The 25560-nt window shown below is 34.7% G+C and overlaps 3 protein-coding genes across 9 annotated transcripts; 2 read left to right on the forward strand and 1 right to left on the reverse strand.

The window, feature by feature from the left end:
* The first annotated feature begins 77 nt into the window (after nt 1-77).
* Gaba-b-r1 (gamma-aminobutyric acid type B receptor subunit 1) lies at nt 78-14988 on the forward strand. Of its 7 annotated transcripts, none has more exons than XM_070300541.1 (13): nt 78-707; nt 844-950; nt 8345-8443; nt 8569-8703; nt 8854-9024; nt 9249-9747; nt 9839-9966; nt 10052-10344; nt 10500-10743; nt 11051-11294; nt 11412-11806; nt 11883-12039; nt 14232-14916. In XM_070300541.1, exons 1-13 carry the CDS (start codon nt 638-640, stop codon nt 14273-14275), a joined length of 2586 nt encoding a protein of 861 aa, XP_070156642.1. In that variant the 5' UTR covers nt 78-637; the 3' UTR covers nt 14276-14916. The 7 variants fall into 7 exon arrangements, 2 of the variants coding, with proteins under 2 accessions (XP_070156642.1, XP_070156625.1); XR_011447287.1 differs by adding an exon at nt 12103-13422 and having other exon boundaries at nt 696-950; nt 14232-14987; XR_011447286.1 differs by having other exon boundaries at nt 696-950; nt 11087-11294; nt 11883-13422; nt 14232-14988.
* A 608-nt stretch (nt 14989-15596) lies between these two features.
* On the forward strand, nt 15597-19537 carry Nup54 (nuclear pore complex protein Nup54). Its single transcript, XM_070300576.1, has 5 exons — nt 15597-15774; nt 17319-17840; nt 17922-18829; nt 18915-19142; nt 19220-19537. The coding sequence occupies exons 1-5, from the start codon at nt 15675-15677 to the stop codon at nt 19340-19342; spliced, it is 1881 nt and encodes a 626-aa protein (XP_070156677.1). The 5' UTR covers nt 15597-15674; the 3' UTR covers nt 19343-19537.
* A 196-nt stretch (nt 19538-19733) lies between these two features.
* On the reverse strand, nt 19734-25081 carry Etl1 (SWI/SNF-related, matrix-associated actin-dependent regulator of chromatin, subfamily a, containing DEAD/H box 1). Its single transcript, XM_070300563.1, has 12 exons — nt 24836-25081; nt 24297-24478; nt 23824-24014; nt 23034-23262; nt 22528-22861; nt 22176-22450; nt 21563-21700; nt 21124-21441; nt 20738-21039; nt 20446-20658; nt 20235-20341; nt 19734-20156 (listed from the first exon to the last, which is right to left on the reverse strand). Exons 1-12 carry the CDS (start codon nt 24930-24932, stop codon nt 20014-20016), a joined length of 2529 nt encoding a protein of 842 aa, XP_070156664.1. The 5' UTR covers nt 24933-25081; the 3' UTR covers nt 19734-20013.
* Between the last annotated feature and the right edge of the window lie 479 nt (nt 25082-25560).

Genomic DNA, 25560 nt, shown 5'->3' on the forward strand with positions numbered 1-25560 from the left:
TATCCAGCCCCACTCGCGAGGCCGTCCAGGATTCGCAATCAATATGAATACGCCCGCGAAGCGCGCCCGTCGCTGAATTGTTCACTCGCACGCGAGAGTCGCGCGGGAAGCGTATCCGTTGCGCGAAATCGCGAGCGTCGTCTTCGTTTCCGCAACCACGGAGGATCGAATCGGGGTCGATACTCCCCCTCCCCCCTACACCCTCTTCTCCAATATATTTCCCAAAAGGGTGGCCGATCCGGTTGTACGCGAAACTCGCGCGACGTAACGCGAGCGGGGTTGGTCACGCTCAGCGTGACAGTTTCTAATCCTCCTCGGCGATTTTCGACCTTGGGCGAAGAATCGCAGACAGGGAGAGAGCATCGCGTTGGCAACGTGGAGATCCTTGAATTCGGTCGAGGAATTCAAGAAAGAGATCGACATCGGAAGCTTGACTTTCAAGACAAGGAGGAGGTGTCGAGAAGTGGAATAAGGACGGAGAAGAGTGTGACGTTCGCGAAGGTCGAACGCGCACGTAACGCAAGGTCGCCAAGTCAAAAAGAGAGAGAATAAGAGAGAGAGAGAGAGAGAGAGAGAGAGAGAGAGAGAGAGAGAGAGAGAATTTGATTAGTCGGACGACGAAGTCAATCGGAGAACGATGGCGGTGAGCGTTTTCTCGACGGCATTGCCTACCACCGATTTTGCCACTACGTGTCCCATTACACCCGGTATGTCGTAGGAGAAAAAGAAAGAGAGAGAGAGAGAGGAACGTACGGTTTTAGCGAGACGTTGCTGGCGAAATGGCGAGCGGTTTTCTTCGGCAATGCACGATGTTGTTGGGCTTAATTGTAATTTTGATAGCAGCGCTCTGGACCGAGGCGTCGCTTCCGCCCGAAGACAAGGATGAAAACGTCCTGCACATTGGCGGTATCTTCCCCATCGCCGGCGAGGGCGGCTGGCAAGGCGGCCAGGTGAGAGCGAATAATTCTTCTTTCATCTCGGAGTCGCGAAAACTAAGAATATTACGTGGAAGTGACGTAAGGTTGATCGAACTTGATCACGATTGTCTTGAAATATTTAATATTCTTTAACACGCTTTACAAAGTTTTAGGTGAAAAGGAGGAAATGTGAAGATATATTACAATTCTCGAAATGTTTTTTTTTTTTTTTTAATGAAATTTTTATCGGGGAAGTTGAATAATACTCTGTTGAAATAGAAACAAAATTAATATTTCGTTTCTACTTTAAGAGGATGCCGGAGCGACGGCCGAACTCCGACGGGTTAGCGCCCTCATCTAAGCGTAACTAAAATTATCGATAATACCGACCGAAATTATCGATAGTATCAATAATTTTAGTTCCGCTGTTACCGATAATATTTCTGCATGTTTTATGCATATTTGAAAGAGAATTGTGTTCAATATGATGAAATCGGACAACATCGTGTATTTCTACTGCTCTATTGCCTCGCACGCATATCTAAGCGTATCTAAGCGTATAGATAACAGTATAACATAGACACGTGTCTGCCTTTATTGCATATTTGAACACAATTGCACACACTACTTATATGGGCTTATATATATATATATATATATATATATATATATATATATATATATGCGTGTGTGTGCCTTTCCATATATCTTTCCAAGAGGAATAATATTTGGCCATGTGTGTGTGTGTGTGTGTGTGTGCATGTATTGTTATATATATATGTGTGTGCCTTTTATATATATATATATATATATATATATATATATATACATACATACATACATACATACATACATACAATGGCACAATACATATATATGTATTATAATATATAATAACGGTTATATTGCTAATCTTACATAACTATTAAATCGCATCCGATTCAAAATATTGTAAAGCAAGCAGCACACGTAAATTGCCTCTGGAATACTTTTTACAATAACCAGCACACGTAAATCGCCTCTGGAATATTTTTTACAATAACCAGCACACGTAAATCGCCTCTGGGATATTTTTTACAATAACCAGCACACGCAAATCGCCTCTGGGATACATTTTACAATAACCAGCACACGTAAATCGCCTCTGGGATATTTTTTACAATACCCAGCACACGTAAATCGCCTCTGGGATATTTTTTACAATAACCAGCACACGCAAATCGCCTCTGGGATACATTTTACAATAACCAGCACACGTAAATCGCCTCTGGGATATATTTTTAACCAGAACGCTCATGCAAACCGCATCTGGTATGAAATATTTACAACCAATTCACGAAAAGATCGCTTCTGGGATCAAATATTTCAACAATATTTAGAGCGCACATGCAAACCGCATCTAGTATGAAATATTTACAACCAGTTCACGAAAAGATCGCTTCTGGGATCAAATATTTCGGCAATATTTAGAGCGCACATGCAAACCGCATCTGGTATGAAATATTTACAACCAGTTCACGAAAAGATCGCTTCTGGGATCAAATATTTCGGCAATATTTAGAGCGCACATGCAAACCGCATCTGGTATGAAATATTTACAACCAGTTCACGAAAAGATCGCTTCTGGGATCAAATATTTCGGCAATATTTAGAGCGCACATGCAAACCGCATCTGGTATGAAATATTTACAACCAGTTTACGAAAAGATCGCTTCTGGGATCAAATATTTCGGCAATATTTAGAGCGCACATGCAAACCGCATCTGGTATGAAATATTTACAACCAGTTCACGAAAAGATCGCTTCTGGGATCAAATATTTCGGCAATATTTAGAGCGCACATGCAAACCGCATCTGGTATGAAATATTTACAACCAGTTTACGAAAAGATCGCTTCTGGGATCAAATATTTCGGCAATATTTAGAGCGCACATGCAAACCGCATCTGGTATGAAATATTTACAACCAGTTCACGAAAAGATCGCATATAGATAATATATAACACACATAGTATGCTCGGATCAGAAAGAGACGGACAGAGAAGAATGGGCAAAGCGAAAGAGGATATGAGTGTAAGTGAGCAAGTGTCTATATAAGTGCCAAAAGTAAGAAAAGAAAGGAAATAGTTGGATCTTTCTCCGTAGCAATACTTTATGCTCACTAATATTTAGCGACTGATGTGAATTATTAATCGATATATCGTTGTACAGCCATTCCCTCGCTTACTCATTCCTATTCTCTCTCTCTCTCTCTCTTTCTTTTTTTTGCCCATGTCTGTCTATTTCTTTATAACAAAAATACTATATGAGTACTAAATACTATGTGCATCATATACATATAATGTGTATGTTCATGTATTGTAGTAATTCTAAATTCTATTTAAAGATTAATTTTATGTTACAATTTTTTTATACAAAGGTCTTTATGTTGTTTTCTATTTAGGAATTGCTTTAAAGATATAATCAAAAAATAAAAAAAGAAACTTGAAATATTACATTTTTATATAATATTACATTATCATACATATATTTTTGTGTAAACTGCACGGAAAAAAAATTCAATTATATCTAGCGACATATTAGTATATAGTATACATTAAAACAATTCCTTCTAGAATTATGGTATATAAATATACTAACCTTTTGACCCTTATTCTTTTTAAAGAAAGTCTGCGGGCAAAGCGAGGCAAGCGTTTCTCATTACATTTTCGCCCTATTATATGAACACACTATGACTACACAAACACAACACTCGTTTTTTAAATTCGACGCGTTATAACGCGTTATAACGGTTGAGCACATTTTTGCGGTTATCTCTCGTTACGCGTATGTACACAACACGCGCGACTGAGACTGAGACTGAGTACTGCCGCGCACTGATATTATCGCATGTGCCTGGCTGTGTGCGTGTGAATAGTACAGTCGCCTTATTCCCCGATACGTACATACATACTTAGATACATGCATGCTACAAATATCGCGTAATAATAAAAACAAATGCGCATCTTTATAAACGAATATTCTGTAACCGAATAAAAAGTTATTTTCATATTGATTAAAATTAATTCGATACATAAAAACATTATTTATTAATATTTTACGACATGTCATTTTAATCACAATAATGTAATTAATGCATTTAAATTATTTTCGGATATATAAAATGCAAAATACAGACATTTGATTTTCTATAGTAACATGACATATATATATATATATATATATACAGGGTGTCCGGCGTCAACCGCATCACCGGTCATGTGCAGGTAGAGCAGGTGAAACCGAGAAGAAAAGTCCTGTACCAATTTTTTATATAATACTTAATAAAAGAGTTATTATTGAGTAAAGTCTGGCCAATCAGCGCCGATCTTTAGCCGGGCGCATGTCGGTGAACCGCGCGCTTGATAGTGTACGCCGCTGCACACTTCACAGCGCGCGGCTCACTGACGTGCGCCCGGCTAAAGGTCGGCGCTGATTGGCCAGACTTTACTCAATAATAACTCTTTTATTAAGTGTTATAGAAAAAAAAGGTAAAGGACTTTTCTTCTCGATTTCATCTGCTCTACCTGCACACGACCGGTGATGCGATTGACGCCGGACACCCTGTATATATATATAAATTTTATAATAATTTATATATATTAATCTAACGTGAAAGATTATAGATAAAGGGAGCCTCACGAGCGAGACTTCGGAACTCTTCGATATTTGTCGTCTCGCTTGCTCCTTCATTCTTTCTCTCTATTGCTTTTGTCGACTCTCCAGCATCGCGCGGGGATCTTTCCTTATATAAACATCTTATAAAATAAAAACTGAAACTTTCATATTGTATTTTATTAGTATAAAAATAATTATAATGGATTAATGAGATTCTTGCAATTAAAATAACACCAAATATGACATAAATCGGATAATTTTAAATGAAATAAGTAATCATAATTTTAATAACATAATTGATTAAAAATAATCCGATTTATGTCATGTTTCGTGTCATTTCAATCGCAAGAATCTCATTAATCCATTATAATTATTTTTATACAGATAAAATGGAAAATACAAGTTTCATTTTTTATTTAGAAGATGTTTATATTTTGTAGATAAGGAAAGATCCCCGACGCTGAAGAGTCGACAAAAGCGAGAGCGAGAAAGAATGAAGGAGTAAGTGAGATGACAAACATGAAAGAGTTCCGAAGCCTCGCTCGCGTGACTCCTTTTATCTGTAATCTTTCACGTATATATGTCATCTTATTATAGAAAATAAAACTTTTGTATTTCGCATTTTATATATCTGAAAATAATTGTAATGGATTAATTACATTTTTGCGATTAAAATGACACCAAATACGATATAAATCCGATTATTTTAAATGAAATAAGTAATCATAATTTTAATAACATAATTGATTAAAAATAATCCGATTTATGTCATGTTTCGTGTCATTTTAATCGCAAGAATCTCATTAATCCATTATAATCCCCGACGCTGAAGAGTCGACAAAAGCGAGAGCGAGAAAGAATGAAGGAGTAAGTGAGATGACAAACATGAAAGAGTTCCGAAGCCTCGCTCGCGTGACTCCTTTTATCTGTAATCTTTCACGTATATATGTCATCTTACTATAGAAAATAAAACTTTCGTATTTCGCATTTTATATATCTGAAAATAATTGTAATGGATTAATTACATTTTTGCGATTAAAATGACACCAAATACGATATAAATCCGATTATTTTAAATGAAATAAGTAATCATAATTTTAATAACATAACTGATTAAAAATTATCTGATTTATGTCATGTTTAGTATTATTTTAATCGCAAGAATCTCATTAATCTATTAAAATTATTTTGATATCGATAAAATACGAAAAACAGAAATTTTACGAACGATATGTAACCCGAGATATTATAGATAAAGAGAGCCTCGCGAACGAGACTTCGGAACTGTTTGATGTTTGTCATCTCGCTTGCTCCTCGTTCTTTATTGTATTCTTTCATCCCCATTATTATATTCTTTTATTTCTTCGACTTTTATTCTTTCTATATTCTCGTCTTCCTACATAATAATACATTAATTTATTCGTCTTTATTTTATACAACATAAATGAGATATTGTGTATGTCATAAATAGAAAAAGTATTTAATTATGTGCATTTTTGTATGTACATGTGTTGTATTTAACTATAATTAAATAGAAAAAGAAAATAACTTGTGTATCTCATTTATGATGTATCAAATAAACATAAATAAATAAATTTATTTATTTTCATGTAGGGACACGAGAATAGAAAGAATAAAAATTAAGCAAATAAAAGAATATAATAATGGCAATAAAAGAATACAATATACAATAATGAACGAGCAGAATGAAAGAGAGAGAGAGAGAGAGAGAGAGAGAGAGAGAGAGAGAGAGAGAGAGAGAGAGAGAGAGAGAGAGAGAGAGGCGCGAGTGAACGCGTAAGTGAATATGCGAGGAGCATGAAGCTAAGCGATACGTAGTACATAGCGAGCGAGCGATTAGAAAAAGACAGAGCGTATGATCGAGAGAAAAAAGATACTGCAATAATGTTAGTGCGTACATATATATTACTCTCACACGCATGAAAGAGACAAAGGTAGTACGATTATGTCTGTCCTTGTCATGTAAGATTGCAGCTCCGTCTATCGCGACATCACGCAACTAATCTACTGCTCTGTTTTACTCTTGAGTCTCTATCTCGCACACACACATATACACGAAAGTGTAGCATCGTAAAATCTTTTTTATAAAGCTTCTAAATTCACTTCTCTAAGTTCACTTATACTCTTTGATGAAATGCCGAGTGCGGAGTTCACTGATTAGGCACGTACAGATTACAAATTTGTTATATTAAGTAAATGTTGACGGCAGAAGCCGATAACAAAACTGTAATTTTCACATTTTTTTCAACTTTTCATATGAAATGTTAAACTCCGCACTCCGTTATTATGTGTACCTTAATTGTGGAAAAGGATTTGTTGATATCTATAATCAACAAAAAGATTTTGCAATCCTACTAATATTCGCATTCTGTCGGTAATCCGGCATCCTCTTAACAGAGTATTATTCAACTTTCGATAAAAATTTTATAAAAAAATATATTTAACAAATAATAAAAAAATATATTTAATACTACATCAATCACGCAACGTGTGTACGTGATAGCATCAATAATTGGCGGTGAAATTAATAATTCTATTGTTCCGAAATTTTACACTCGCACAAACTTATCTTTTTTGCTATCATTTCATAGCAATATCATCAGATTTGTTAAAAATTATAACGTGTTCTATTGTTCAGACTTCCGTAAATGCAAAGTAATATGATTATTACGTCATCGTATCTTGTAATTGTCCGTATTTCCGCTTATCTTCTATCTTCTACTTCTCTCGAATTGTTCGATATCCTGTGACATTGGTAACGCGAATAAATTCTCGTCAAACTTTGCAAACTGCTTCGAAACTTTGGGATCAGATTCTAAAGTTCATGTAACGATATAAACAAGTTTATCAGTAGACTAATTTTTCGTCACGCTGAATCCCAAAGTCCAACACATGCAAAGTGTTTTTAAAATATCAAAAAATTTTATAGAGAATGAAAAAAGCGAAATTTCTTTAATAAATTTAACAATGCGCGTGCATATTTTTTTCTGTAATATTATTATTTGAGAACTGCAGTAACGTACCGAGAAAATTCTATAAAATATTAGCAATACTTAAATAAACAAACATTATTTTTAAAAGATTGGAAATGTCTACTTTACAGCATTATATTCTGAATTCATTCAGGATGATCAGTTTGTATTTATTCTTTAATTCTTGCTTCATATTTAAACATTAAAAATACAATGTAATTTATGATAATAAACAATTTTTTATATTATTTATTCAGCGTTATATATAATAGATAATATAAAAGAAAAAAATCATAGTAAATTTTTTTCCATAAAAGCGATAAAAAAATTATACGCGACATAATAAATCATTAACGGCTCAAAAGATCGGAAAGATTTATCTACTTTTGATACATTTAATTTTATAGTTGTATATAATTTCTATAATGTATTTTTCTACAAACATGTACGAAGAAATTTAATAAACTATGACGCGCCGTCATTTATTCAGACAGAGACAATATGCTTAAAAGTATTGTATATTTCCAATTTTACAAATAGTTTTTTGATCGTTTACGTTATTTGTAATAAAATCTAACACTTCTTTCGTATAACTGTTATAAATATTCTTTCTTTAATTGTGTCTTTCAAAGTGAAAAAATAGCTTTTCTTGTGGAACTTTTAGCCCGTAAATGATGTATATTTATCGAACGGCACTGCTTCTGACTCTGCATGCAAATTTAAACTCATTAAATTAGGGGGTTAATCAAGCTAAATTGTATTATCATTTATTCAACAGGCTTGCATGCCAGCTGCGCACCTGGCCTTAGAAGACGTTAATCGCGAAAAGAACTTGTTACGCGGATATAGACTGCACCTTCATTCCAACGATAGCGAGGTAATTTCACGAAGATGTGTTTAATGGCATTATAATGGCGGATTATGCCCCCCCGACCCCTTCTTTTTTTTGCTCCGGCTGGCGCGATGAAATTACCTTTGTAATTTATTGCATTTTCCTTCCAGTGCGAACCCGGTCTTGGCGCATCCGTGATGTACAACTTACTGTACTTTCCACCCTATAAATTAATGCTGTTAGCCGGTTGCAGCACGGTCTGTACTACAGTCGCCGAGGCAGCCAAGATGTGGAATTTAGTAGTGGTGAGTGTCTTCGTTCACGGAGTTATTCTACACGGAGAAAAACGAGAGACGAATCGGATTTTTTCTTTTTTTTTTCCATCGCAAATTAAATTCGGCACGCAAATACAAATGGAAATGCGCGAGAAACACGGCTGAAACACATTTTCTTAGCTATGTTACGGTGCGTCGTCGCCAGCGTTGTCCGACCGAAATCGATTCCCGACCCTCTTCAGGACACATCCTTCCGCCACCGTACACAATCCCACGAGAATCAAATTGTTGCAAAAGTTTGGCTGGTCTCGAGTAGCGATATTACAACAAGCCGAAGAAGTGTTCATATCGGTAAGAATATCACGTTAATGAAGCTTCGTTTGTCATTAAATTCTTGTCTAGATATCTTTCACAAAAAATATTCCCCATGTACTTCTTAAAAATAAGTGAAATTTAAATTAAAGCTTTATAATAAAAATTTGTATTTTTTATAATAAATGTTTTTATTATGTAAGTTTATTATTTTTTACAAAAAATTTTTTATATGATGTAAATATGAATTTGACCCATCACAGACCGTCGAAGATCTAGAAGCTCGGTGTAAAGAAGCTGGGATAGAGATAGTCACCCGTCAGAGTTTCTTGTCAGATCCGACGGACGCGGTGAAGAATTTACGTCGTCAAGACGCGCGGATAGTAGTCGGACTGTTTTACGTGGTCGCCGCGAGGCGAGTACTATGCGAGCTCTATCATCAAAAGCTGTACGGCAAGACATACGTGTGGTTCTTTATTGGCTGGTACGAGGACGACTGGTTCGAAATCAATCTGGAGAAAGAGGGTATCACCTGCACGAGGGAGCAGATGCGACAGGCAGCGGAGGGACATCTGACCACCGAGGCGCTCATGTGGAATCAAAACAACGACACGACAATCAGCGGTATGACGGCCGAGGACTTCCGAAAGAGATTGAACAAACAGTTGAAGGATGACGGTTACGATATAGACAACAATCGATATCCGGAAGGATACCAGGAAGCGCCCCTCGCCTATGACGCGGTCTGGTCCGTTGCATTAGGTGAGTTTCTCGAATTGTTAGCAAATCCACATGATCGCAATAATCGCTTTATTGCTTTTTCTTTTTTCTTTTCTTCCGTCTCTACCGTCAGCGTTTAATAGAACCATGGAAAGACTAAACAAAATGGGAAAGAGCTTGAAGAACTTTACTTATGATAACAAAGAGATTGCCGATGAGATATACGCGGCGGTAAACTCGACCCAGTTTCTCGGTGTTTCCGTATGTAAAACTTGCTACAGCTTGAAAATTGCTTCTTTCGTTCAACAACAGTGTAATTTCTAAATTTGAATCTTCTTTTATACAGGGATACGTCGCTTTCAGCTCGCAGGGCGACAGAATCGCTCTAACGCAGATCGAGCAAGTGATCGATGGAAAGTACGTCAAGTTAGGATACTATGATACACAAAGCGACAATCTAACATGGCGAAACGTGGAGCGATGGATCGGCGGGAAGGTGCCGCAAGACAGAACGATAATAAGAACCGTTTTGAGAACGGTGTCACTGCCCTTATTCATAAGTATGGCGACCTTGTCGGCGCTCGGTATCGCGATAGCCATCGGATTGATCGTGTTTAACGTCTATAATAGACACCGAAGGTATACTATATTCTACTATGTTCTACTATATATGTATATATATATATATATGTATACTTCAATGCGTGTTTCGCATTCGTTAATACGTTATTTGGCATATACTGCGGACCGACCCACACAGTCTACAATCGATAGATACAATGTCTACTTTCCAGAGTTATACATTCGTCTCATCCCACCGCCAACACAATAATGCTAGTGGGAATAATAGGCTGCTTCTTGGCCGTGTTGTGCATAGGGATTGACGGTAGGTTCGTGACGCCTTGGCAGTTTTTGATAATCTGCCAAGCTAGAGCGTGGACGATGTCAATTGGCTTCACTCTTGCATTTGGCGCCATGTTTAGTAAAGTTTGGAGGGTCCATCGACTTTCTACAAAGGCTAAAGCTGATCAGGGGAAAGTAAGTTGTAAACTAGTCGCGAGTTACTACGTCAAATCTCTTAATTGGCAAAGTGGTACGAGTAGAGCTTTACATCGCTTGTAGTATCGCGAGATATGTATCGCAATATATTCCAAAAACATTCTACGTGCTTTTTAATATCCTTTTTCGCCAAATTCTTGCCATCGTACCGCTTTTGCTCCACATTTTCCTCATTAGTAACGAGACTGATTTCTAGTTTTTTCACGAAGATGGAACCATCCTGCATGGTTTGCTGTTCCCGCATCTGTATGTCCCGTATCTTTAACCTATTCTCGATTCCTTTTAGTTATTGACGGCTAAACAAAAAGTTTCGTCTATACAGAAGAAGATTGAGCCGTGGAAGCTGTACGTTATGCTGAGCGGATTGCTGTCGGTGGATATCATCCTCCTCGTCACTTGGCAGATGGTTGATCCGTTACATAGAAGAATCGAGACCTTTTTACTGGAGTTGCCTCCTTATGGAGACGAGGATGCAATGATCAAGCCCGAATTGGAACACTGCGAAAGCGAGCACAATAGTTTGTGGCTCGGTGAGTAAATACATTGTGATTCGCAATAAGAAATACGTGTTGGGAAATAAATTATGCGCGCGAATTGAGCGTAATTCCATTACGATATAAATACCAAGATTGAGAATATTTTTCCAGGCTTGATTTACGGCTACAAAGGCATTGTTCTAGCTTTCGGACTCTTTCTGTCTTACGAGACGAGAAGCATCAAAATCAAACTGATCAACGATTCTAGATACGTGGGCATGTCAATATATAATATTGTAGTTCTATGTCTCATAACGGTACCCGTGGTAATGGTCATCTCTAGTCAGCAGGACGCGAGTTACGCCTTCTCGGCGCTAGCTACTATCTTTTGTTGTTTCCTCAGCATGGCGCTCATCTTTGTACCGAAGGTGATCGAGGTGATTAGACATCCTAAAGACAAGTCCGAGTCAAGATATAACCCGGACGGCGCGGTGTCCAAGGAGGAGGAAGAAAAGTATCAGAAACTACTCAACGAAAACGATGAGCTTCAAAAACTTATCGCCGCAGTAAGAATACGATATTAACGATCTTATCAATTATTATACGTAATGTAAGTCGCGTATTCTTGTCTATATATTTCAGAAGGAAGAAAAAATACAAGCCATCAAGCAGAAACTAGCCGAACGCGATGTCCTGAAGGGAACCGGCACAACGAGTCGTTGCAGGCAAGGTCAACCCAAACAATCCTTCATCGTTACCGACTATCCGACTGGCGAGGGAACATCGGACAGTGCTATCGGTGGGGGTATTTCCATTTGTACAAAATCCTCTCGCGCTTCCGCTTCTGATGTTGAGTTTTCAGAGACGTACTTATAATCTCTACGCAAATACGAGTAAAATCATGCCGTTGCCGGACATCTTTTCGCCTGACTGCGCGATACATTTGGGACCTAAAATTCTTTTTACTCAATCTCTCAGTGATTATCGTTACGCTTCGCTTTTAAAGCTTTGTGATATTTCCAATTTATTATTTGTCGTAAGTATCGATGGGTACGTACTTTTGCGTTTCTTCATAATGCACTGACGGAACAAAGTCTTGTTGCGAATGACTAGAACGGTATATTGCAACGTGATAATGAAATATCGATTATATTTGCGCAATGAAATAAAAAAAGAAAACGATGGAACAATAAAAGAGCACGTATCTTTTTTTACGCAATTTGCGCACGATAAATTGTATTGTGTTATGTTTATTAATACGGTTACGCGCGATGAATAACAAACAGTAATTTATTAATATAATAATGAAATTATAACGAGGGAAATGTTAATGTGATAAATGTTAGTTCTTCGGCTAATTGTTTAGAGAATTTTTTCAATAGATAATGCGACTCTTATATATTATGTCGCTTTTGTAAAAACGTATATTATTCTTTTTCGTAATTTTAGTATATATCTTTAAATGTTAAATACGCAAATGTCATTATCAATTAATACGAGAACTAGTAACTCTTTCATCTAATAAACAAATTAGTAATTTCGCGCGAATATTTAAATAAGCGGGAAGTACACACAAATCAGGCCTATATTATATGAAAGGTGGCCCTATCTTTTTGATGACATACACAATGAATGTGTTCTTTTTTTTTATAGTTACATGTTATATTTATACATAGCCCATTTTCACCGTTTAAAAATTTAACTGTTTTGCAGAGACAGATATATCCAATATTGAATGTTTGTGAGAGAGTTTATCAAGTGCATTTTTCAGCACTGTAAGAAAGTATTCAACCAGATTCTTAGCGTAATACAATCTTATCCTATGGACCAAGTTATCCCTATTCCAAATTATGGAATAACGTTTTCAGGGACAGAGATCTTGAGTATTTTATATATATCTTAAATTTTAACTTTTATCAAGCGAGAAAATATATGCTTGGGCGGAGAAAACATAATGAATGAAGCTTTCTAAACCGTTGAATTATTAGAAGTTTTTTGATATTTTTTTAAATTTAATAATATAAATATTTGAAATAGAATTATATACAAGAGATAAAAACGCGAAACGCGTTGTTTGTTTCAACGATAAATTCTTCGTATCTGAAGCAAAATCGTCACATATACACATACATTGTTTCTAAATGAAAAGAGAAGAACTGAAGCTATATTCTTCTTACACCGGGTACGTTCTCTCGTGCAACTATTTTTCTCTTATAAAAGTATTTAGATCTTTTCAATTCCAAACAAGATAATAAAAAAAATATATAAAGATATTTAAAAACGCACAATATATATAATTACGATATGCATGTGTTAATTGAAGTAAAAACAAATTGATCATTAACCCGGTATAAATACTGCAGAAATTGTATCTAACTGGCTCTTAGAATGATGTTTATGATATGCTTATTATTTATTGCAGAGCACATATATACACAAAGTATTTTAATATTTATGTTAGGCCTAAAATAATCTTTATGATTATACGTGGCTCCATTATTGCAGTTAAATCTCGTTAGAAAAGTATCGTATTAATTGTATCAAATATCGTATCAAATTGTGAACCTCATGAAGCGCACTCCCAAATTTGAAAACACTATCTACCAAAACCTATTTTGTAGTTTGGTCCCAATTTGATTAATACATTTATACCATAAATGCGAAATGTGTGTACTAACGAGATTTAAATGCTTACAAAATTTATGCCGTTTGTTTATAATTTGGGAGTCTTGATGAGGTAAAATCTAATATATTATTAGTTTAGTATATAGTAAGTTTGTCTCTCAGAATACGCGCTTGTTAATTTTTGATTAATTCTTTTACCGAAATGAGATTATTTCCAATCCTTAGAGATTAAAAAGATGTATACATGTATATACATTCTCGACTTCCAAATCATTTACGGACGGATCAACAATTATATCTATGAGAGAATTTGCTTGAAAAAGAAAGAGAGAGAGAGATTTATGGTATTTGACTTTCTGTTTTTAGGCACGCAGCACGTCGCCGAAATGTATGAACTGCACCGACTATGATGCCAAAGCAATACACACACAAATGAGCGCTATGCTTGCGACAAAACTCTCTTCTAAAACTAGTATTAAACCTACATGCACGGTCAATATGCGAATTATATATATACATGAAAAATGAATCTCGGATAAAAAGAAACCGCCAAAAACCAAGGACGCGCGAGATGTGATTTCGCGACGATGAAAAACGATTGTCACGTACCTAAAGTGTAAGTTAGTTTATAGCGCGTGTGGAATTGTTTTATATGTTTCGATACGGTATAAATACACGATTCGATTGCGCCTTAGAGAAAAAAAAGTCGAGAAGAGGAAAGAGAAACAGTACTCCGTAAAATCTGTCGTCGCGTACACCCCGTAAATCTTGTATGTATATAGACAGAGTTTTCAATCGAGTGTAATTTCTCGTTTACTATATCCACCCACGCGCCCTCCCTCTTTCTTCTGCCCTCCCTATATCTATGCAGTATTTTTTACTGTACTCATTTGATCAACTGCCGCGCAAACGGCGCTTTCAAATCTAGCATTATATATATATATACATATACATATATATATACATGTACGATAGTCCTATCGAACTGTTGACGAAAGTATCACATATATGTACGTTAGATATTGTGGAGAGATATTTATTTTTAAGTTTTTGAATTATAAAAATTCGTTAAAAATATCGAAGGCTCTATCTATTATTGAACCCTGAGATTGTTTACGATTAAGAAAAACTCATGCAACGATGTAACGCCAACGTAGATATATATATATATATATATATATATATATATATATATACGTTGTTTATAGAGCTGGGATTTTAATAAAGAAACTTGAAAAGAAGAGAGAAGTTAACATCAATATACACTTTGTGATGCATATATATTATATATTCGTTCGATTAAAAAAAATTAGCATATGCGAATATCAATAAAAGAGGAATGCATATATATAATTTAATATGCATATATTAGAGTGTATACATTGCGGATGTTTATATATATTAAAATACATGATATAAATACCGAATCAAAAGTAAAGGATTATACTAAAAAGAGTTATTAAATAAATACGTGGTCCATTTTTTTGAACTGTCAGCCAAGCATGCATTCGGAATTTGTAATGTCGCGCAGATCTTCTGCGCAGGCTTCTCTGAATCTCCCGCCCGCGCTCGGTTGCGTTCGTAAAATGTACGCGATGGAGTAGAGTGTGGAATCGACTGACCAATCGGTACAAAGGGAGCAAAGATTTCCTCGTCCCGATTGGTCGGGACAAACGGTACTCCGTTCGGCGAGTCGATTCTTCGAATACGACTCTTGTCACACGTGTGACGGCCATGTTGCAGCTGAACTGTCGTCGATGATGCGACGCATTGTTTTAACCTACGTTTATTGAACCGCGAAAAATCGAAATGTCATTCGGCAGCGGCTTCGGAACATCCACGTCGACGCCCGCACCCACGTTCGCCTTTGGCACCACGCCGGCTTCCACGGCAACGCCGGTTAAGCCGGGTAAGTCATCCTGTTATTCGAGTGGGAAAATCGCAAGCTCTTCGCCGTCTCCTTTTCTCACTCGCAAAAACGTCTTTATCTGTTCCTATAAATGTTATAAATATTTTGCGACAAACTTGAGATTGAAAATGTGGCTCTCTTCAATTTTTCGTGGAATTATCGCTGGTTCTAGTGGTATCGGAGGTCTTGTTTATCCTGTCTGAACCTAGCAAGGGCTGATTCACGCCAGTACATCCCGGATCGCATTCCATGTCGCTTTTTGCGAAGAAAGCGTGTCTACTCCTGGATCTTGCGATTATGCACGCTGTGATGCAGCACATAAATAGTATGATTAAGAGCGCAGTCAGCAAAATAATTAGCAGTGTCGAGCGTTCTGTATATTCGTCATATTTAACAGTTTCGAATGGAGCCAATGTGGTGAGAGTGTTATCAAGTGTCGTGTGTAACTCGCTGTCGTAAGTAGCAGTTTTGCTGCCGGAAGTTGTGTCCTCCAAATAATACATTTCATTTGGTATTTTTCCAAGTGTTGTTATCATAATTTTTGCAGTTGCATCCTGTATAAAAATAATATAATTAAATTATCACAAAGTAATGTAATTATATATATAGAGAGAGAAAGAATAAGTTGTATTATTACATATATACCCCAATTGCTATATCTGTAGTACCAAGTTCATTTACAATTTGAGTGGAAGAATCATGTATTGATTTAATGCGACGGAAAAGGATATTGGTGTTAGATATAGAATCTAATTTCAATGAATTATGCGCTAGTTGTGCATAAAAACTAGTCTGTTTTTAAAAATGCACATTATATTAATACATTATATTAAACTGTATTTTATTAATAAAGTAAAAGAATAGACTCAAATCATATTTCTAAGTTTTCCTTATACGATAGCTTACTCTTTTACTGTTAAATATTTACCTGCATTTCATTTTGATGACTTAGAAATGTCATATTTCGCTTTATAACTTTATACTTTTTACATAACTATGTATGTTATTATGAGATCGACTGAATTTTCATATATTGAAATTTTATTAGATATTTATATTAGTATATAAATAAATGTGTTCATACAATATCTTTCAATGTATATATATATATTTAAAATTGTTACCATAAAATAAGTAACAAATAAAAGCAAATACCTTTTACATTGACATGTTTTATCTAACTTCAAACTTATCGAACAAAAGAAAATAGGTTTGATATTCATTGTTATATTTAAAAACTCAGATAATATCATATTGGTTAATACTTACTGGTATAGTGATCTCCATTACAGCCTGATAATTCAAATTTATCAGATTGTAAATTTGAGTATATTGATATAATTTTTATATTCTGTAATATATATAATCAAATATAAAATTAATTCAAATTTACATTACAATTACATTTATAATTTTTCTTTATGATTTATATCATAAAGTGTAAATTTATCATCCAAATTACAAAAATTCTTTTTATTTTTTTAAGAAAAATTTTAATGTTTGTTTTTGCTGAAAGCGCACTAATCTGTATTAAAATTTTTAAGTGGCAGGATTTGGAACACCCTCATTCGGATTTAGTACACCGACTACTTCAACGCCGAGCTTGTTTGGTACTCCATCAACTCAGACTACTGGATTTGGTACTGGAACAGGATTTGGTACTCCAGCGGCTGCAGGATTCGGTGGCACATCGACCACAGGCTTTGGATCTGCCCCTACATTTGGTAGCACATCAACCAGTGCCTTTGGTTCAGCGCCAGCTTTTGGGAGTACTCCCGCTTCTTCCGCAACTACTGGGTTTGGTACAACTTCGACTTTTGGCAATGCCCCAGGCTCTACAACTGGTTTCGGTGGATTTGGAACAGCGACGACAACATCGTCATTGAGTTTCGGAAGTTTCGGAGGATTTGGGACAACTACTACTACATCTGCCCCTAGCTTATTTGGTGGATTCGGTACTACAAGTATTCCCTCAACCGGTTTCGGCACATCCACAGGTTTTGGTACATTTGGAAGCAAGCCAGCCACCACCAGTGGTACGGCTGGATTTGGTGGATTTGGGACAGGTAGTTTGTTATAGATTGATATTTTTTATGCTACAATATTATTCGCCAACATGTATATTTATATTATACACACACAAATAGGATTCGGTGCTGGATTTGGTACTGGACTAACACAGCCTCAGCAGCAACAACAGCAACAACAAAATCAACAACAACAACCTGCAAATAATATATCAGAAGCTCTCTATAATGCTGTGTTCAATTGTCAATTATACAATGACGAGCGAGACAATACTATTGCTAGGTGGAATCTTATTCAAGCATTATGGGGTACAGGAAAGGCTTATTATTCTGTAAATTCCCCACCTATAGATCTTACTCAAGAAAATTCGTTGTGCAGATTCAAAGCCATCGGATATAGTCGTATACCCGATGCTGATAACAATGATGGTTTAGTGGTGTTCTGTTTCAATAAGAAAGAAAAAGACGTACAGGGTGGCAAACAACAATTAATTGTATTCCTGAGTGGTTTGCTGGGGAATAAGCCCAATCTAACAGTAACTGTTGACAATATTAAATCCACGGGAGAAAATAAGAGTCAAGTGACAATATATGTATCGGAAAAAGGAATTACTGGCTCTTACAGAAAAATTCCTGCCAATGAGTTGGTCGCATATCTGTCGCAGATGATGCAAAAACAACAGCTGCTACAAAATGGGGTTGAAGATATATTTCCACTGATGAAACTCGATCCGTCGCAGCTAAAAGAATATCTAGATAATCCACCTTGCGCTATCGATGCCCGATTATGGAAGCAGGCACAGTTGGACAATCCCAATTCAGAATTGTATATTCCAGTTCCTATGATTGGTTTTCAGCAAGTTAAACATAGATTGAAATGTCAAGAAGAGGAGACTGCTAGACACAGAGCGTTCTTAGATATGGCAGCAGAAAAAATACAAGGCTTGCAGAGACAGCATACAGCTACGCAGGCCCGCCTCAAGGAACATAGACGTACATTATTAGAACTTCAACATCGAGTTTTGCAGGTATAATGGCAATTAATTATTGTTCGTTAATTGTATAGCCATGTATGACATTTTTGTCTGTTAATTACAAATTCTATTTCTAAAGGTACTAGTTCGACAAGAAATTACGCGCAAAGTTGGATTAGCCTTACAACCAGAAGAAGAAGTTTTAACACGCAGATTTGAAGCAATGCATTCGCAAATCAGTGCTCCGACACAATATAAAGGTAGAATTAGCGAGATGCTCTCTCAGCTTAGAATGAGGCGGCATATCGATATTCAAAATCAGGAAAGATATACAATGGACCCCATAGCTCAAGATGATATTAAAGCAGTAAGAGAATATTCTTTATTTTTAATAGGGATTATCAAATAGTGTAGAGGCATAATAATTTGTTTTTATTATTTTAGTACCTGAGTATGGAACAACAGGGCATGGCACAACTTATTGCAACAATAAATACCGATTTAGAAAGCTTAAAAATTATCAAAGATGGAATGTCGGATCTTTTAATGAGCCAAAGTATATCCTGAGGATTGTAATGTATAATAAAACTTTTTCACATGCCTTCCATACAGATAAAAATTAATGTTTTGTCAACATTATCAATGATATGATTAATATATAAATTATAATATCTTTCACAAAATTGTGCCATATTTATTTCATTTACGCAAATTCTACAATTCTTTTGTACTTGAAAGTTGACATGTCGATGAATTTTGCTTATTTAATGATTTCGGCAGTTTAATGATGTTTGTCTGCGCATTGTGCAAAAAATTATATTGTTTAATGTTTCTTATTTTATTTCATATATTTTGCATATATTTTTATATTTTGGAACATACGTTGCAAATAAAAAAAGTATGCGTAAAGTATACTGTATAAAATAAAGGATAAAACAAAATATGCATTGTATAGATAAATAAATGAATGATTTAATAAATATACAAAACATAGATATTATAAAAGAATATGTTTCACAATGTGCATTATAAATAGAAAATTTACAAATTTTGTGTGTTACGTATTTATCATAGTTTCATATTCTCTGAATTTTTAAATTAGAGTGAAAAACTTGAAGTTTTATAAAATATGTTATATTATTATCCCTGTGTATGTTTGTGTTTATGACGAGTTGACCTTTCCAGTAGATAAAATCGAAATATATCAAAATTATGACTATTACAAACAGAGTAATAAGCTATTTACAGTTTTCGTTATTTCCTATTACATCAAATGCTTTATATGTATTTTTCGTTGGTGATAAAGATTTATTGTGAGCATCTTGGCCTATGGTCATTTTTAATAATTTTAGGACAGATTTCTTATCTGTATTATCACTTTCTATAAACACAAATAAATGTTGTTAATATTTTTGCAATTATAAAGTGTAATACTTGTACTTTTACGTCTTGCTCTTACCTTCGTTTCCAGTAATTTGTTGTTCAAGATGCAATTTTTCTTGAGCTATTTCATACATGTTTTCTTCTATTGTGCCTTCGCTTAATAATCTAATTATCATAACTGGACTGTAAAAAAATTCAGAATCCTTTTAACAAATTCGTTTTAATGATAAGATGTGTATATTTTATTCCAACTTAAATGTATTTTGATAATATATGATGATACATACTTTTTTTGCCCAACACGATGACATCGATCTTCTGCTTGTTTGTCATTGTAAGGATTGAAATCTATGTCATGAATTATAACAGTATCGGCAGCTGTTAAATTGATCCCCAAACCTCCAGCTCTTGTAGATAACAAAAATATGAATATATTTGCATCTTGTGTGTATTCATTTATAAGAGTCTGTCTCTCAGTTACTGGTGTACTACCATCTAGCCTAATTTGAATGTTAAATTTATTAATAATTGAGTTGAGATCAACATGTAATTTAAATCAATCTTATAGTTACTGCAAACCTTAGGAATGTATGTCCTCTAATGGTCAAATATTCTTCAAGTATGTCTAATACCATAGTAAATTGGCTAAAGATAAGTACTCTATGACTGTCTCTTTTCAATTGTGGTAACAACTTGTCTAATTCTTTTAATTTACCAGCCTGAGGGATAAGTTCCTGGGACAAACCGAAACCAGCTACACTTTTGTACATACGTGTTAATTGATTTATTTGGTAATCAGACGTCCAAATCAATTCTTCAAAGACATACTCTGGATTCTTCTGTTTGTAACCTGGTTCTTTCACCAATCTGTTTGCTATAGCCTAATATGATATATTGATATAAATGAATTTTAATTGACAGAAATGAATTTAAAAAAAAATCAGGTTCTTTAGCCATATATATACCTCAAGTTTTTTCTCATCGTAATAATCGCGTACAAGAAGAGGATGATTGGCAAGCTTTCTCAATTGCATCATGAGACCAGTTCCATTCACTTCCGTAATTTCACTAGCCTCTGCTGAAAATTGTGCAACTAATTTATTATACATACTTTGCTGTTTCTCGATTAATGCACATCGTATTATTTCGTCTTTTTTATCAGGCAAATCACGTAGGACTTGATTTTTAAGTCGTCGTAGGACAAATGGTCGCATAATCTCCTTTGCGTTCTTAACTTGTTCTCTTTCGAATAACGGCTGCTCCCCGTTCTTTTTATCGCCTTTCTGAACATTTCAAAATATAAATGATATATTAGCTGATGAATACATGAATTACAATAATATAGTAAATATATATGCGATTACATATGTGTGACATAGTTTTAATAATTATTTAATGACTTACAGAATTTTTGGAGAATAAGCTTTTTATATCTGCCTGTTTGCCAGCAAACAATGACGGCATTACAAATATCAACAAAGACATTAATTCTAGTAAATTGTTTTGTAGAGGTGTACCAGTCAATAAAATCCGATGTTTAGCCTTTAAAAGCAATTGAGATTTTGTTACAAAAATGATTTCTATATTTATGTGCATATATATATATATATATATATATATATACAGGGTGCGAAAAAAGTACCAGGATCCTAAAATATCTCGAAGGAAATAGGTTTTGGAGGAAAATGTTAAATACAAAAGGTTTTGGGTATTGAAAGAGCTATCTGACTGGTCAATTAAATTTTGGGCCCAGTAAAACCTAAATGTTTGTCAATTATGTGATATAAAAACACATCCTAAATCTAAATCTGCAATGAAAAATATGGGTCTCTACTTGAAAAAATCGATTTACTGGGCTCAAACTAGACCTTGGGCCCAAAATCTAATTGACTAGTCAGATAGTTCTTTCAATACTCAAAAACTTTTATATTTAATATTTTCCAAAATCTATCTAAATTACTTTCGAGATATTTTAGGATTCCGGTATTTTTTCCACATCTATATAATAAATACATACGTTAATCCTGACGAGATTTTCGTATCTAACAGTGCTCATGTTTTTGAGCATATGAGCTTCATCAAAAATTACATAGTTAATTCGCATAACGCGAAATAATCTACGCTCCTCTGGGGTGCTACAAATTAAATTGTATGTAGTTAATAAAACGTCAACATCATCAAGATCACCGTTTCGCCAACCCATTCGCATATCTTTGCGCTCCTCTTGAGAGCCATAATATTGTACAATTTTCAAGTCAGGTGACCATTTTTCTAACTCATTCCACCAATTTTCTACAAAAGAAAAAGATAAGTATATATAATAAGAGCCTATTTTTAAATTACTATTAAACATTGTAAAGATGTATTACCCATAGTCGAACTGGGAACAACAATTAAATGAGGTCCGTCCATTTCAGTGAGAAGACGAGCTTCCTTCAAATATGTTAGAAATGCTATCACTTGTACCGTTTTTCCTAGACCCATTTCATCAGCTAATATACCATTTACATTCTGTGCATGCATAACGGCAAGCCAATTCAGACCAACCATTTGGTACGAAGCTAATGTTAAATCTGGTGATAATGCTTTTGGTTGCTGTGTTATAGTTGAAGCACCAGCAGCCACAGCTTTTTCCATATTAGTGGACAAGCGAAGGCATTTTTTCATTAGAATCTCTACTACATGACGTGTAGATAATAATACCTTTGAACATATTAAAAATGGAATTAATTAAAGTTGATAAAAAATTAGACATATCTTGTTATCATGTAAGTCTTTTAATTCTATATATATACAAAAATTAATATTTATATCTTAACAAGTTGAAAACTAAATACTGTTACTTATATACATGCATCTATTTTGTTGAATTTACCTGAGCTGCATTTAATAATTCTGTATCTAAGTATCTTGTATTTTGGAATTTATTCACCAAGTCTCTCCAATCTTGAAATGGTCTTGTTTCTACAATAGCATTAGCTCGCTTCTGAGAACATTGGGACATGAGAAGGAGCTCTGAAGGCAAAGCAGTTTGCATAAATTCTAAAACTGCCTTTTTATCACCTGTGAGCTCATTAGATATCTCTATATCTGAATCTTCATCACTATAAAACAGTAGTATTTATCTTAGCATTATATATAGGGTGTTTCAAGATTAAATGTCCTAATTTAAAATATAAATTTAAGACCTCAAAACAAGAAAAAATTTTCCTTTGGAGATATATCTATAAACGCTTTAAGAGATATTGATATCTAAAGTCACAGATAGGAATGATAAATTTATTGTACAACTGATACGTATTTGTTTTTATAATTCTATATGTCAATATTGACATTATAAAAATGGTACACAAACACATATCACTGAGAAATTTTCTCAGTGACATTTCTCAGTTTGTTCAACACTTTCGCAAATTAAGCATCATTATGAACAAAATTTATAATTATGTTAAAATCTTCATATTTTCTAGTAATAAAGTAGTTGAAACACACTATTAATTTATTTATAACCTGATAATAATTTCATAAAATTTTATAATGAAAATGTTTATATCTCTTAAACAAAGCATTTACGAGCATATTGTCAGAGGAAAATTTTTTCTTCGAACACTACATAAATACATGTATATTAAATTGTGAATAAAAAGTGTTGCAGAATTATATACCTATTAAATACTTTGTCTTTATAATTTGCTTCATCTGAATCAATATCTACATCTTCATCCACATTCAATTTTCTTCTTTTCTTTTTACTACTTTTTGCAGATCCCTTCAAACTTCTTTTCCTATTTTTTTTAAGTGCCTCTTCGGCTTCTTCAACATTCCAATTGGTACTACTAAGTACTTCCTCTATATACTAAAAAAAGATCATATACTTAATATATATATATATATATACATACATACATACATACATACATATACTGAAAATTATATTTTTCACTATCAATGAATGCTACTGATTTTATTATTTGTGCTTTAATCAAATTTAATTTCTAGTAAAAATTTTTAATGTCTAGTAAAAAATAAATAAGAGTTTACACATGTATATATGATATAATTAGATGAATTATCCAAGTAAATTATTTGACCGTGAGAAAGAGAAAAAGCTTTACTCAAAAAATCTGATTGTGCTTACCAATACATCATTCTGTGGATACAAAGCTGTCAGGTACTTTAACTTATTCTCTTTACCTTTGGCATTACAGTCTAAACTTGGTTTAGCCGGACTACCAATATCACTGTCACTATCCTCGATACGATTTACAGCTTTACGGCGCACTTGTGTATCAGAACTTACCAAGTTACTGTCGTCGTCAGCTGAAATAAAATAAAAAAATATTTATATAAAATGTCTTGCTTAAAATGATAAGTAAGATTAATTTATATTAAACAAGATATGAAAAACATATCAAATTAAATGTCATTTTTACTATGCTACAACTATAAATTTATATAGCTTATAATTTATAATAGATAAATATACAAACGGAAAATTACTTAATGTAAATTACTCGAATTAAAATCAATTCTTAAATATCGAACCGCTAAAAACTAATGTTTTATATGAATGCACAGATATTGTTTGCAGAAACGTAATGAAGAATCTAGAGAATACGCGCACCGGTTGCATTCGATCAACGAGATAGAGTAACAAGAAATATACGCGAATCTTACACATATTTAGTGCTTTCGTTTGTTTTTTGTGAAAGCGAAATTGCCGCAAGAGGCTGGAGCTATTGATATCCGTTTTAGGCGAATTCGATTCGGACATCGCGTCAACCGTGCGAGGGACGCTGACAAGAGCGCATTTTTGTGAAAGAACTTTCAAGAATCGTGTAGCAGGTGCATTCAGAAGTCGGAATCGCTACGTAGAGCGCGTCGAGAGTTCTACGAGAAAAAAGCCTGAGAGCGCTCATCCCCCCTCCCCCCTATCACCCCCGATTTAGCAGCAACCCTAGGCTACGTTCCACTTGCCGATCGCAATGCTCGTGAAATCATTTTATCCTTCTTTCTCATCGAAAGTTAAACAAAGACAGATCATGCTTGCGAGCATTACGATCGTTTAATGGAACGCAGCTCTAGAGACACTATAATCAAAGACTTATAGAAATAGACTGCGTACTCTTAGGCCGATATTCGTAATCAGTTCTTATTTCAAGACCGTCTTAAGTACGGTCTTAGGCTGCGGTCGGGATGACGCTAGAAATGCTTCGAAGCGTTTGATTGACCAATCAGGACAAAAAGAGTAAAGATGTCTTTATTCTGATTGGTTAATGCAATGCTTCGAAGCGTCTCTAGCGTCTTCTCGACCGCAGCCTTAAGATGCTAATACGGCCCTGTGATTGGTTTAGGACATCTTAAGATTGTGCTTGAGACGGTTTTAAATATAAGAACTGACT

This window comes from Polyergus mexicanus, unplaced genomic scaffold (assembly GCF_030449975.1).
Source record: "Polyergus mexicanus isolate NDT 795.1 unplaced genomic scaffold, iyPolMexi1.0 SCAF_1, whole genome shotgun sequence".
NCBI lineage: Eukaryota > Metazoa > Arthropoda > Insecta > Hymenoptera > Formicidae > Polyergus > Polyergus mexicanus.

What these genes read in the sequence shown, in the direction of transcription:
- Gaba-b-r1 (XM_070300541.1), top strand. Translation starts at nt 638, where the DNA reads ATGGCGGTGAGCGTTTTCTCGACGGCATTGCCTACCACCGATTTTGCC. An exon ending in GGTCTGGTCCGTTGCATTAG is followed by an intron (nt 9,748 to 9,838) that starts GTGAGTTTCTCG and finishes CTCTACCGTCAG; the next exon opens with CGTTTAATAGAACCATGGAA. An exon ending in GCACAATAGTTTGTGGCTCG is followed by an intron (nt 11,295 to 11,411) that starts GTGAGTAAATAC and finishes ATATTTTTCCAG; the next exon opens with GCTTGATTTACGGCTACAAA.
- Nup54 (XM_070300576.1), top strand. Translation starts at nt 15,675, where the DNA reads ATGTCATTCGGCAGCGGCTTCGGAACATCCACGTCGACGCCCGCACCC. An exon ending in GGCAACGCCGGTTAAGCCGG is followed by an intron (nt 15,775 to 17,318) that starts GTAAGTCATCCT and finishes AAAATTTTTAAG; the next exon opens with TGGCAGGATTTGGAACACCC. An exon ending in TTCAACATCGAGTTTTGCAG is followed by an intron (nt 18,830 to 18,914) that starts GTATAATGGCAA and finishes CTATTTCTAAAG; the next exon opens with GTACTAGTTCGACAAGAAAT.
- Etl1 (XM_070300563.1), bottom strand. Translation starts at nt 24,932, where the DNA reads ATGTCCGAATCGAATTCGCCTAAAACGGATATCAATAGCTCCAGCCTC. An exon ending in AATTATTAAATGCAGCTCAG is followed by an intron (nt 22,862 to 23,033) that starts GTAAATTCAACA and finishes ATATGTTCAAAG; the next exon opens with GTATTATTATCTACACGTCA. An exon ending in ACGATGAGAAAAAACTTGAG is followed by an intron (nt 21,040 to 21,123) that starts GTATATATATGG and finishes ATATCATATTAG; the next exon opens with GCTATAGCAAACAGATTGGT.